The sequence below is a fragment of the Pituophis catenifer genome, unplaced genomic scaffold (genome assembly GCF_029215685.1).
Source record: "Pituophis catenifer annectens isolate HBS135680 unplaced genomic scaffold, rPitCat1.0.hap2 SCAF_1, whole genome shotgun sequence".
NCBI classification, from domain to species: Eukaryota; Metazoa; Chordata; class Lepidosauria; order Squamata; family Colubridae; genus Pituophis; species Pituophis catenifer.
Window position 1 is genome coordinate 298,835,194 of NW_027256881.1, and position 14,741 is coordinate 298,849,934.

General features: G+C 41.0%; 1 protein-coding gene across 1 annotated transcript; it reads left to right on the forward strand.

The window, feature by feature from the left end:
• Nucleotides 1-686: 686 nt before the first annotated feature.
• Nucleotides 687-14,506, forward strand: VASH1 (vasohibin 1). The gene is made up of 7 exons (XM_070931421.1): nt 687-968; nt 8,984-9,072; nt 9,621-9,677; nt 10,331-10,405; nt 11,528-11,909; nt 13,098-13,210; nt 14,434-14,506. Exons 1-7 carry the CDS (start codon nt 687-689, stop codon nt 14,504-14,506), a joined length of 1,071 nt encoding a protein of 356 aa, XP_070787522.1.
• The last annotated feature ends 235 nt before the right edge of the window (nt 14,507-14,741 follow it).

The following is a 14,741-nucleotide window of genomic DNA, read 5'->3' on the forward strand; positions in this document are numbered from 1 at the left end:
CTCTGGCGGCAGCGCATTGTGACCCGTGCTGAGTTCACCTGCCTTGCAGCGGGCGGGCTTTGGCTGCCTGAAGAGACTCCCCCTCCCCGCCCAGAAACGCGAGGAAAGTCGCCTCCTTCGCGCCCCCCTCCCCGCCCTCCTGCCTGCGTGTAGCCTCCTGCTTCATCTTTTGTCTGCCTCTCTTTTCTCCGGCTGCGTGGGGTGGGTGGGTGGGTAGGTAGGTAAAGAGATCGTCTTTCTCCGGCTCTTCTAGCAAATCTCCCTCTTGCTCTTGGGATGCTTTCCCGAACCTGGTGGCCACCAGCTAATGATGTCCAGCTAGGTGAGTGAGTCCTGTGTGTTCCCAGATCCTCACCTTCCCTCCTTTTCTTTCTCCCGATGGTGTTGTTTTATCTCTGCAGCCTTGAGAGATAGCTAGGCGGGTCTCTTTCTGAGCAGAAATCCTGAAGTTCCCAAAGCATACATAGCTTCATTCTTTCCTGGCTGGAGAATTTCAAAACCTCAGCCTTGCTGTTGCACTTCCCCCCCCTCCCTCCTTTATGAATGAGCCCCACCCTTTTGACTGATTGTCTTAAAGGGCCTCCACTCTCTAACTACTATGTCTTCAGCAGCAGCTCTTCTGTCTCAAACAATCTGAAGAAGGGGCCCAAAGGTTCTGGGGTCTGAAGAACAGGAGGTCAAGCTTGATGGATGCTGGGATGTCAGGTGGCAAAGTGGATGGCAGTGGTGGCGGTGTTGCTGTTCTGCGGAGGTCCCAGGCCAGGGAAGGGGTGGCCCAGCGAGAAGAAGAGCAAGAAGAAGATGGAGATGAAGACCTCCGAGATGGAGGAGTCCCTTTCTTTGTGAACCGTGGAGGGCTTCCCATCAATGAGGCCACCTGGGAAAGAATGTGGAAACATGTGGCCAAGATCCATCCTGAGGGAGAATTAGTAGCTCTGAGGATCCGGGGAGCCACTGATCTACCCAAGGTGAGAGGACTCCGAAAAAGAATGTTGGAAGAAACTGCTTCCTTGACAGCAATCAACAAAGGGAAATTGGGGTTGGGGGGGGGGGTTGGGGGGGGAATGGAAATCAATGCCAGGGCTTTTCTAATTTGAGTCTGACAATGAATGGATGCGAATCACAGATTAAGGTTGCAAGTGTGAGAGATCCATCTCCACATAAACATAATCTAATGTATCTATTTAACTCATAAAGGTGCCACTAAGTTAAGCTTAGTTTTTGCTAAGTGCACATATCCAAGTAGATTTATTTGCATAAATATGAAAGTGTTTACCATTATCTTTTTCCAATATGATTTTGAGTAAGCCTATTGCCATGAGATTTTCTGCTGGTTTTCCACCCCAAGTATTATCTAAAATCAACATGGGTTACTGCTTAACTTTTTTTCAAGATTAGAAAAGGGTCAGCTAGGTGTTAGTATGTGAGCTGGATTCATTCATTAATAGATGGAAGAATAGCCAGACTGTTCAAATCTATTAAAGGAATCCACATTTTTAGACACAGCTCAACAGAATGCAGTATACTTGCAGTGCTTTTAATTAAAAGTAATTATATAAACAGATTATACAAAGTAATCCATATAAATTATACTTTACAAGGGTACACAGTTGGGACTGTGGCTATAACAAACCACAATGACGTAAGATAATGACACCTCCTGACAACATCATGCAAAAGTCAATTTGGCACTTGGGTCATGATGCCTGACACAAGGATGTAAGTCCTGATGCCAGGAGGTACATATCATGGATTCTTCTCACTTCTGCTTCCTGCAAACATTTCATTTGGGGATGCTTTTTTGATGGGTGTGTGCCTACATTGGCTTTAGCAGTGATCCACCTGAGCTGGGGTGATTTAAGTTTATTGACACTGTCCCATATTGAACATTTTTTTAATACTTGAGCTGGGAAAAGAACTGAGTTGAGTTCACGTGATCATTCGCAACTATCTAAATACCGACTGTATTAAGATTTATGCTCATAAGAATTGTATGAAACAGTATAACCAGCTTTAAGAATCTGAAGCTCTGAGGAAAGCACCTTAGAAAAAAAGTACTTTTAACATTGGACAACATGATATTTTTGACTATAGGTCTATGTTGTACAGTATATTAATGTTATTCTTTGTCATGTTAAACCTACAGTGTTTGGGAGATATTTACATGTTATGAGGTCATGCCAGATATATTTTGAGTCAATAATAGGTGGATATCGCAATTCTTTGGACAGTTTCCTGTTCTTTTGAAAAGTGTCGCTTTTGACTTTCCAGACTGGAAGAGATGATCTAAACTTGTTATACAGAGCACACAAAAGGGCGGGCTTTACTTCCGGAAGTTGACTGTATAATTTGAATTGATTGACTTTATCTGAATTCTAAATTAGAATTAGTTCTTATTTAGTCCTAACTAAAAACTAAGAGCCCGTATAACTGTGTTGTGGAGATTGTACCAACTGCCAAAGCTAAGAGGAACAAATGCATAAGAAAGATTAAGAACATTTGGGTTATTTCCATTAAATACTATAGTGTAACCTTTTCAACTTTGCCTTTTGACTATGCTCCTTGGCAGTTCTGGGAATCCCAGACTCTACTTATCCATGTTGAGATCAAGCTATCAGGAGGAGAAAACTGTTGTAGTATGTGATTCAAATTTTATTTTTATGAAAGTGCATGATGAGCAGTAATGCCAGATGATTAGGTTAAATGGGTAAAGGTAAGTAGCAGCTTACAAAAGGTGGATGAAAAGCGGTATATTACTAAAACTGGAAATAGAGTGCAATTCACTTGATAAGGATTGTGCCAGCTTTTACTAACTGGCTTACACTGGACAAAATGTAGTCTACTTGCTGCAAAGAGAAGTATAGCAAAGGCCTGTTGATGTCGGTGGCTTTCAGCAAGGAACTTTTTTTGAAAATGCATTGATGTGATAACCTGCTTAGCCTTGAAAATGATAGCAGAAACTGAGAACAGGCTGTTCAAATAACCAAAATAAATCTATCTGCCTCTTAGTCTTCCTTTGTGCAATTACATTTTTAGTCATGCTTTTTTAAACGGAATGGAAGAAAGCTGTTCAATTAATAGAGACTTCACTTACAGGACATTGGATTATGAATTACTTTGGATTTGAGGAGGAAAAGGTGGTGCTTCATTGGGTGTGCAAGCACACATGGGACACTTGCCCATGTGCACACCAGATCACCTCTTCCCTTTTAAATTGTGCAGATAATTGTGCAGCCCTACAAGTTAGATATTCATTCAAATAACTGTTCTTAAATATGTGCTTAGCCTAGGGGCCAGTCTTCTGGCTCAGCACTCTGTCCTCAAAAGACTCAACATGAGGATTGTAGTGCCCTTGCTAAGTTGGCCAGCCCAACAAGCTTCACTAAGTTGTTGGGATGACATCACTGTTCCAACAACTTAGTTATCATCACTATTTGGCTCCATGAGCTGAATTGCCATTGGACAAAGGCAAAAAGACTTGTGGCAAAGCCTCTGCCTATAGTAACTGACTTGGTAGCAATTTTCCTGTCATGCAGCAGTGCCCAAATGAGCTGCTTGCTGCAGAAGGGGTGAACATGTTACGCATGGCTCCCCACCCTCAGTACTGCCCTGTGTTATCACTTGTTCATCTTGGACAGATGGAGCGTCTTCAGAAAGGTTTCAGTGAATGCAGAAAGATTCCTTTTAAATAACAAGAGAGTGCGTTGGAATGAACAGAGCTGCGTTTCAGAGTTATAGCAGTGCTAAAATACAGTCTGTATCTTCCGCTGCTTAAGACCATATTGCAGAGTCAGGAAAGCAGCTCCAGAATTTGGTTTATTTTATTCCTGTGCATTATTGCCAAGCTTTGTCTTTCCTTGATATCTTGAAATGCAATACTAGCTGTGCTATCTGGATGCTCAGAACATGAGATCTTCACATTTCCAAAGCCTAGGAAGGAGCTTTTGTTCTGCAGACATTTTACATCTGGATAAGTTCCAGCCTAAAACTCTGAGTCAAATATGAGTGTCTGGCAGGCCTACTGACTCAGTGACAGGAATTCACATATAGATTACGAACTGTGGTTTTGTCAGCATTACAAGAGATAAATGGGGGAGTTTGAATATTAACAGTATACTCACTATGCTGCCTTTAGGAAAGCCTTTGCACTACAGCAGTGCTGCAGCTTGATCAATTATGAGACATCAGGTTGGTGTCATCTGTTAAATCTGCATGGACAGATCTTCACAGAACAACCTGTCCCAATCTCTGTATCTTTAGGTGTCTCAGCAGCACCACTATAGTTGTTGTCACTGAATTCATCCACCGTTGACCTTCATGACTAGAACTCATGGGTTATTTGCATTTTTAGCCATACTCTAGCCACAGTACTGTCATAGGCACAGTGTAAGTTACTGACATTTCTTCACCCAATTATATATTTTGCACATAGGGTAAATAAATAATGGGAGAATATACAGCCTTGTCTCACTCTTTTGCTGACCTAGAGCCAGTCTTTTTCACTATGTTCTGCCCAGAGGATGACTTACTAACTTGGGTACAGATAGTCCTCGACTTAGAATTACAATTGAGCCCAAAATTTCTGTTGCTAAGTGAGATAGTTGTTAAGTGAATTTTTCCCCATTTTACAACCTTTCTTGCCACGGTTGTTAAATAAATCATGGCAGTTGTGAAGTTAGTAACACGGTTGTTAAGTGAGACTGGCTTTGCCATTGACTTTGCTTGTCAGAAGGTTGCAAAAGGTGATCAAATGACCTCAGGACATTGAAACCATCATAAATATGAGTCAGTTGCCACACATCTACATTTTGATCACATGACCATGGGGAGCAGTGCAACGGTTGTAAGTGTGAAAAACTGTCCTAAGTCACTTTTTTCAATGATGTTGTAACTTCCAACGGTCACTAAATGAACTGTTGTAAGTTGTGAATTACTTGAATTGATTTCACATGAGGACAATGAGATGTCCAGGCATTCCCATCTTCCTAAAGAGATTCCAGAGCAAGGTCTGATTGACATACATCAAAGATCTTTGTACAATCAGTGAAGCATATATTAGCTTATTTTGTTATTCTTGGACTTTCTGAATTATCCAGTGTGTATCAGCAATGGTTTGTGTTTCTTGGCCTTTTCTAAAGCCAGTTTTAACATCTGTCATCTCCCTTTTCACATAAGTCTCTAATCTGTTTTGGATGATCCACAGCATTATTTTTCTAGGATGTAAAATTAAGGATATTCCAATAGTTTTCCGGTTGGTAATAATTAGAGCACCGATCTAACTTCATTTTCTTAGAAATAGTTCTTATAAATAGGGAATGTCTTCTGAGGTATCTTTAATGCTGTACAGAATTTCAGTTTACTCCTTCCATCTTTGCTGCAAAAATATTCTAAATTGTAATTATTTCAGGGAAACTTTGTCTTTTTGTTGGACATTTCCAAGTACGTAACTGTTGTAAATCTTGCTGTTGTCTATGGTAGCTGCTTTCTGATATGCCCATGCAGAAAATGGAAATATCATTTTCTTTATAATTATGCTTCCAGGTGTCACATAGCTAGAATAGAATAACTGAGTTGGAAGGGACCTTGGAGGTCTTCTAGTCCAACCCCCTGCCCCAGCTAAGAACAGGCATTATTTTAAAAATGGTTACTGATACTTTGTCTGAAAATATGCCTTTCTGATTCTAACCCCCCCTCCCCCATATCAAAAAAGATAAAGAACAGTGGAGTAATAGATGGGAGAACTACAACAGGTGGCAGAAAGCAACCTCACCAGCTTGGCTTCTTATGCAAAGCAGTTTAACAATTGGTCACATTTCTATTCATTACATGGTCTCAACTTTCCAAATATGCTGGTTCTGCCCTATTATCCCAGTCACACATTCCTTGCTCCCACATTTTCCAGATTGTATGCCAAGATCTGGAAGGACATTGGATGGATTCAGATTCATTGGAATTTGAATAGAATTCTCTTTTGTTATCAGGGAGGCTGGTTTAAAAGGGCTTCCATTTTTATGGACAGAAGACTCCAGTTGCAATAAACAAACGTTTTCTCTAATGTCACCAAGATGCAATCTCTAGGAGTTAGGTTTTTCTCAAGAACACCTTTACATGTTTAAGCATGAGCAGAACACACCCACACATTCCAGATCACCTTTTGCAGAAGACTAATACAATAGAATTACATTTTCCTAAATGGGCTTTATCAGTGGTGGGTTCCTCCCGGTTCGGCCTGGTTCTCCCGAGCTGGTAGCTGTGACGATATGATGTCACCGAACCGGTTCCGCCCCCATGCCCCCCCACCTCCACATTATTCTTACCTTTTATTTGGCCCCACCCCCAGTCTATTGCTGCCTCCTCAGTCCCAGCTGATGGCTAGAGGGAAAAAAACTGTTTAAACTCTTGCTGCCGGGCTTCAAAGGGCCACCCTACAGCTGATCAGTGTTAAAAGAAAACAAATGAGTAGACCAGTGCCTGCAAAAATACATGAGTAGATCAGTGCCTGCAAAAATAAATGGGTAGACCAGTGCCTGCAAAAATACATGAGTAGATCGGTACAGCTCTGCAAGCAGTTAAAAGCCTGATAAATCAGTACCTCTGCTAAATCCTAAATAATTGTCACATGACCATCAAGCCATGCCCACAAAATAAGCCACGCCCACAGAACCGGTAGTAAAAAATTTTAGAACCCACCCCTGGGCTTTAGGTACACTTAATGTCATTCAAGTATAATACCTGAAAAGCTTAGTGTAACCACCAAGGGTGGGTTCCATTTACCTTTACTACTGGTTTGCAGTGGGAGCACACATGCAGAAGCTTCTGCGCATGCGCAGATCACCCATGATGATGTTGTGGTGGGTGGGCGGAGCCTCCCACCGGTTTACTACCGGTTCTATCGAATCGGGAGCAATCCACTACTGGTAACCACTTTATCCTTCGCAAATTTGCGTTCCTTTCTTTAAATATCAACAGGCTTGGAATCTACAAATGCATAGACTATGTTATGGTAAGGCAATCTGTCTGTAGCATCTCATAATTTTGAAAGTTGCTTTCAGGGCAATGTGGAAAGGGCACAGGTAGGAGTTCAGCGGTTGGTTGAGTGCAGAACATCTTTACTGTATTGTTAACAATGCTGTGTCGCTATAATCAATCAAACCGTCTTTAAAACAAAATAATAGCTTTTCCCCAAAAAGCTTCCCTTTAACAATTATTACCTGTATATTAATACATTTTGATGGAAGAAATTGTAGCAGGGAAATATGTATCACAAGAAAGTGTTACTGTAGCATCTCAATTAGCTTGGAGTTAAGAGGGACAAGTTATTGACTTTCAGTCTGCCCTCTCTGTCTCTTAAGGGACAGAACTGAAATTCTTGATACGATGGAAATTTTAACTTAGTCTGGGTTCTGGATTCAAGACCCAGGTCTGTGTACAGTATAGTGAATTCTTCATCACCCTTAGTAGTTTAAATGAGAAGCTAATTATAGCCATAGGACCTGCATATTTTAAGTGGTTTCCATTATATTATGTAGGATTACGTATGTCCTACTACGCCAAAGAAGATGGGGAGAAGCAGTGACAATTTCTCTTCCATGTAAAAAGGGTAAAAAGAGTGGCTAGTCTAAATGCAAGTTCTGCTTCTCTAAATACCTCTGCAAAGAAGGTTTTAACTTTGCTACCTGGGAGTTATGGCTAGTTCTACCTTTAGGCAGAGTTGAATGGCAGCCAATTTGGGGTGATAAAAAGAGACAGCAGCAGCTGATGTCTCCCTAATTGACTGTCATACGTTTTTCCTGCTTAGAAGATGGAGGTGCTCAAGGGGTTTTCTGCTTCAAATGCTGAAATAACTTGGCTATGAAAGAAGGTAACTTAAGAAATCAAATATCTGGGACCAGCCCTGCTGGGAAAGATTCTTCACTGTTTCTTACTAGAACTGAAGAATATTTTCCCATTCATCAAAAATTGCCTAATGTACTTTGTTCTGAAGAATAAATACATGTCTCAATGCCACTATCTCATGTTCAGATATTTTAAAGCTTTCCATCTTGTTTTCTGACACTATACATGTTACATTAAATGTTTGTCAGAAAAGATGAGCCCTGCCGAATTCTCGCTCTTCTGCTTGTGTATTATTAAAATATCATAGTCATCCTTAGCTCCTCTACCCCTGATGAGTTTAACTACAACTTCCACAATTCCAAAGCCTCTTAGAATTAATGAAATCATAATATAGCACTTCTACAATGCATTGTTCTGGCTTAGACAAAGGAGTATATAGACAAAATCGTCATTAGACTTTTTTGCTTACTAACTGGTTATTATCATTAGATATTAGTAGGTTATTATCATTAACCTACTGCACTACAACTAATCCTTGCTCAGCAACCACAACTGGAACTGGCAATTCCATTGCTAAGCAGAAAATCATGTGGCAGCAAATGGCTTTACTCCCCTGTCAGTCATTTAGCAAAATGCTGTGGTCACTAAGCGAAAAATATCACATGACCACAGCTTATGGTTTTACTTCTGCATTCTCTATTAACTCTACTTGTCACAAGCTGAGTGTGCAGCTTGACTGAGGGATACTGCAGTGGCCATAAATGTGGACCAGTTGTGAAACACAGGAATGGTGATCCCAATGACCATGGGACATTGTGATGATTATAACACAAAGTTATTTTTTTTACACCATTGTAATTTCAAACAGTTGCTGCATGAGGCAATCGGTAAAGGGAGGACTACCTATAATAGGCTGAGGCAGGCAGCCTTGCGGCAATCTTAATATTAATGAATTACATCTTCCAGTAGCTCCAGACAGTGCAGTTATGATGAAAGATGCTGGAAGTTGCCTCATGATTTGCCTCTGGAGTTGATTTTGCCTCTGGAGTACCACAGGTTTCCTTCCTTTCAACTAGAATATAAATGGAATTTCATCTTTGACTTGGTGATCTTGAATCTCATTTTCTCCCTCCCTTCTTATCTACAGAACCCCATACCAAGTGTGCCTACTCTACAGTCAACCACTCTCATCCCTGAGCGCCTGGAAGCTATACAGCGCTATATCAGGGAACTTCAGTATCCTTTCAGCTGTATCTGAATCCCCAAGAAATGAAAAGAGAAGCAAGGCAACTTCCTTGCTTGACCACAAAAGGAAATAACTCATTAACATTTCAGCTTAGCTTATTCCCTACGCATTTGGTCATCATTGTTGTAAGCAAGCCAGAGTTAACCTGTTTCAAAGTTTGCTTTGCTACACCAGAAATACAGCATTCAAAAGGCATTTCACTTGATTCCTTTCCAAGTGCATGGAGGAAAACCTGGGACTGTAGAACAAATAGGGAGTGCTTTGAGTGCACATTGCTGCTGCTAGAGTCATTAGGACTGCTAGCTGTATTTTGGGGTGGAAAGCTGGAGTGAATTTTGTTGGGGTCATTATTGGTGAAAGAAAAGTAAACTTTTTTGCTGCATGCACTGTAGTCCCTCTAAACAACACACACACACACAAACACACAGACACCTATCAATATTTTTAATAATTTGCTTATGCTTTCTCTTCCCCCGCCCCCACCCCTGTCTTCCAGCTTCTCTTCCAAATCAAGCATCCCTTAACTTCTTATTCCCAGATACAATCACACTGGGACACAGTTCTTTGAAATCAAGAAAAGCAGGCCTTTGACTGGGTAAGTATTGTCTTTCCAGACTTATTTTGAGAATAGTTCTTTTTCTTACCGCTACCCCTACGCTTACCCTTACCCTAAAAGAGCACAATTTTTTCTAGTTGCAGATCCATGAAACAGCCACAGCAAAAATATTATATAATCTGCTAAAGAAGCAATTTACGCTTGATTCCCAGGCCTTCCATCTCCTTCAGTACAGTTCAGCATTTCTGAACTCTTGCAGCGTAGCCATAATTGGTGTCTAGCTGATGTGATAAATATGGGTGGAGGTGCTTATTATTCCTGATTGCAATGCCATTCATGTAGTTTAAGCCTCCACTGCATGCCGCACTTGGGCCTCTTAACCTGAGACATTTAATGATAGAGATTAAACATATAAAGTTATATGATTATACTCAAATTATTCTAAATATAAACCAAACCTTTAATCCAGTTTGGAAGACAATTTTTTACTGAATGTTGAATTCAGTATTGGTAGTAAAAGATAAGTATGAAGTGAAGAGGAACTACTCATCATGACTTCTTTTCTGTTCTTGAATGACTAAGCAGTTATTTCCCATCATATTTTCTCTTTAGGCTGTTCTCCATCTATATATTATCTGACAAAACTTTTAAAATATTAATATTCTTGCTTGTTCTCTTGACTTGTCTCACAGGCTGATGGATCTGGCCAAAGAAATGACAAAGGAAGCGCTGCCAATCAAGTGTTTGGAGGCTGTGATCCTAGGAATGTATCCTTTTATTTTAGAAGATGTACACGGTTTCCAGAGATAACACCTGAATCCTCCTGTACTTATGCTCTGATATGCAAATGACCTGTTTAATTTTCCTCTTGCTTTAGACAAGAAGCATAATAGCAAAAACAAGGGACGCCCTCATTTTCTAACTAGGAATATTTTAGTTGACTGGTAGATTCCTTTTTTATTGTACTAATAATCTAGGAGTCACATCCTCTTTTGAGAGAATTGTGTTTTATGTCCCAATATGTCTTTTAATTATAGGTTTTCCCTTGCTTTTGTTGTAACACCATTTGTGCAGTTGGAATAGGATTTTCACTGCACTACATATTTGAATTAGCATTAGAATTATTGTCAGGAGGTGCTATGGAACCTGTATTATAAACCTTTGAGTTGTCTTTATGATGCTAGATGATCTGCCCAAGCTCATAGACTTGAAGACTAATATAAAGAAATATGATTTACCAAAGCCAGATCCAAATGCATGGATGGTTCTGGAGATCACTCAGTTGAGATTTATCTACAGATAGAGAAAATAGGCTTGGTATTTTGTCACATAGAAAAAACATAGTCCTCCAGATGTTTTAGAAGTACCTCCCCAAACCTAGTAGTCCTTGAGTTACAACAGTTCGTTTAGTGACCATTCAAAGTTACAATGGCACTGAAAAATGTGACTTATGACCATTTTCCACAGTTACGACCATTGCAGCATCCCCATGATCATGTGATCAAAATTCAGATGGCAGCTGGTTCATATTTATGACTGTTGCTGTGTCTCAAGGTCATGTGATCCCCTTTTGCGACCTTCTGACAAGCCAAGTCAATGGGGAAAAACAGATTCACTTAACAACCGGGTTACTAACTTATCAACTGCAGTGATTCACTTAACAACTGTGGCAAGAAAAGTAGTAAAATGGGGCAAAACCCACTTAACAAATGTTTCACTTAACAGAAATTTTGGGCTCAACTGTGGTCGTACGTCAAAGACTACCTGTACTAGTTTAACCTGATAAGAGATAAGAATTAAGCCTAAAATATGTAAAAAAAAAATAGAGTGATGGTTCATTACTTTTCTTTGTTATACCATCTATTTCCTGAATATTTCATCATCAATAGTTACCTCACCAACCACATGCCAACACTGGACCGCTTCCCCATCAGTTTCAAAACTTACTTCTCAGGGAACTACTTCCACCATATCGTGTTGGGAGTGAACATTGGGGGCCGCTATGGGGCGCTTGGCATAAGTCGACGGGAGGATCTCATGTACAAAGCTCCCACCTTCCGCACACTGAGTGAGCTTATTTTTGACTATGAAGAGGCATATCGGTGCTGCTGGCATACCCTCAAAAAGGTGAAGCTTGGCCAGTGTGTGTCCCATGACCCACACAGTGTAGAGCAGATCGAATGGAAGCATTCCGTCTTGGACGTGGAGAAGCTGAGCCGTGAGGATTTCCGCAAGGAGCTTGAGAGACATTCCCGTGACATGAGGCTAAAGGTGAGGGGAAGGGGAAAAAGAAGAGCTGATTGTTCAATCTACCCTTATAAAGTATGGGTGAGTGTCCTTAAGTGAGTGCCTGGGGATAATTTTGGAACCACATAGATTGGGGTTGATGATTTAGAACAGGTGGGGGCAATGTCATATACACATGAGTCTTGGAAGATGTTATTTCTTTTATAACAGTTAAGCCTGTTTTGGACTTATGCTGTCATTTTTGTCTAGTTCCCATCTTGAAATGGAGAGGACCTGTTTCAGAGGGTAGAATAGAAAGAAAGGTGTTTGGGTCAATGCTGTTTCATCCATTCTTGGCAATTAGAGTTGAAGAGCGTCTAGGACAGTGATGGCTAACCTTTTTGCCATCGCGTGCCAAAAGCGTGGGGAGTGCAAGAGGGTCATGCATGCGTGTGCCCACACCCATAATTCTATGCGCCCTGCCCCCCTGCACATGCACATGTGACCCTCCCACACTCACCACACTTTTGGCACGCGATGGCACAGTTGGCCCGGTAGGCCCGTTTTTTCGCCCTCCCCAGACTCCAGAGGCTTTCTAGGAGCCTGGGGAGGGCAAAAATGGCCTTCCCTACCCACCCGGAGGCCCTCCGGAAGCCAGAAATGGCCCGTTTGCTAACTTCCGGTGGGACCGGAAAGCCTAATAATCAGCTGACCAGCGCACGCATGTGTGCCAGAGCTGAGCTCGCGTGCCCACCGATATGGCTCCGTGTGCCACCTGTGGCACACGTGCCATAGGTTCGCCATCACGGGTCTAGGATCTACAAAATATGGGGTGGGGGGGAGATAATTCATGTATAGTTGAGATTGCTCACCCCTGCCTTCGTTAAACATTACTCGGTTGATTTGCTCTTATTTGCATGCTTGAAGATGAAACCTGTTATAGACAATGCCATTTTTTTAACTACTGGAAGGAAGGAATAATTGTTCTAAGATGTTTCTTAAGGCTAAATCTTCAAAGTGTTCCTTTGGCAAATTTTCTCTTCCTATCAGCATGATCATTAGCAGCAACTTGCTCTTTCTGTAGATATATTTAGATGGGCTTTTATACACAAAATTTTGGTGAAGTGTTTTGAACATTCAAAAGACCTAAGCAGTGCTAAAAATACGGCAAGGTCCTTCCTATTTTTGGTATCAAGAGAAAAGCCTAAAGGTATGAAGTTTCTCTTTCCCTAGATCAGCAAAGCTTCTGGACCACCATCACCCACCAAGGATAGGAAAAAGGATGTCCCATCCCCACAACGTAACCAATCCAGTCCACATCGTCGCAATAGCCGGACAGAAAGGCGGTAAGCCTGCAATATTTTGCTTTGCCTATATATAGTTTTTGGCTTCCTTGATTGTGCTATAATTTAAGTACACATAACTTTTTCTCCTACGTGAGTAGAGACATATTTTACATCATTCTTCTTGTCTCAGCATATACACTTCGCACCTGCTTTCCCCCCTCTACTTTTAAGCAACCTGTTTGGTTATTGCTCCCAATGACATTTTGAAATGAAATGATTGAATGATCAGTCTCGTGGATTTTAGAGAATGACCATTAACTGAATTATAACTTCTTTCCAACAGAGCAATATTTTGCATATTTACATGCAATTCTAGGGGACACAATGGCTCAGTGGTTAAAGAAGCTGAGCTTGTCAGCTGGAAAGCTGGCTGTCTGGGTTTGAGACCTGAGCGCTGCACGATGGGGTGAGCTGCCATTACTTGCCTCAGCTCCTGGCCACCTAGCAGTTAGAAAGCATGCAAATGCGAGTAGATTAATAGATACCACCTTGGTGGGAAGGTAACAGCCTCAGCATATAGTCATGCTGGCCACATGACCACTGAAATGTCTTTGGACAATGCTGGCTTCCTCGACTAAGAAATGGAGATGAGCACCAAGCCCTAGAGTTGGAAATGACTGGACAGGGAAACCTTTACCTTCACCTTTACCTTACATGCAATTATTTTCTTTGCTGAATTGTGTTATTCCCAACAAGAGTGCTTGTTAAAAATCTGAGTTAGAATAGATATGGATATCCTTGGAAAGCATTGCACAGACTCCTCTCTTCTGTGAATATTCATCACAGAAAAAGAGCCGATGCCATCTGCAAGAAATTGCCTTCGCCTATTGCATTGTATTGTAAGCTCATTGTCATAATGAAAGCTCATTAATAGAAGGAAACAGGCACTGCTTCCAGTCTCTGTCTCATGCCCCCTTCAAGCAACAAAAGGATGACAAGCCTTTTCCTGACTTATTGTATGACTCACAGAAGGAGAGGAGATACTGATGTTGATTGAAACTTAGCCTGATACTTTTGCCAAGTCAAGGCTTTGAGAACTCTGCTTTAATTATGTCCAGAATGTATCCTTGAAGAATATGTGGGATGATTACCTACCTAAGCTCTGCAGATAATGATAACAATTTAAGACACTAAAATAGTTAAAGACTTTTTCTTGTTAGAAGGTGCAGATTCTTTTCATTTGCTCATTTGTTTTTCTTCTTCTTCTTCTCTCCATTGTGCAGACCTTCTGGAGACAAGAAACCTACAGAACCCAAAGCCATGCCCGATCTTAATGGTTACCAAATCAGAATATAAAGATCTTCTCATTTGTGGACCACTTGGTGGAAAGCATTTGAACCAACACTACCTATAAGATGTGCAGTGTGGGAGGGAATGCAGAGGGTACAAAGTGCATATTTTCCAAGGTATTTATTTACTCGGGATGATATCCTGTAAATTAGAGGATAGCCATTTCTTTGCATTATATCAGGAACTAAATACACCAACTAAACAAACAAACAAACAAACAAACAAACAAACAAACAAACAG

Excerpts from the sequence above, each read along its gene's own strand:
- VASH1 (XM_070931421.1), top strand. The coding sequence starts at position 687 with ATGGATGCTGGGATGTCAGGTGGCAAAGTGGATGGCAGTGGTGGCGGT. Across the intron at positions 969-8,983 it reads GAGCCACTGATCTACCCAAG|AACCCCATACCAAGTGTGCC; the intron begins GTGAGAGGACTC and ends TCTTATCTACAG. Across the intron at positions 10,406-11,527 it reads GAGGCTGTGATCCTAGGAAT|TTACCTCACCAACCACATGC; the intron begins GTATCCTTTTAT and ends CATCATCAATAG.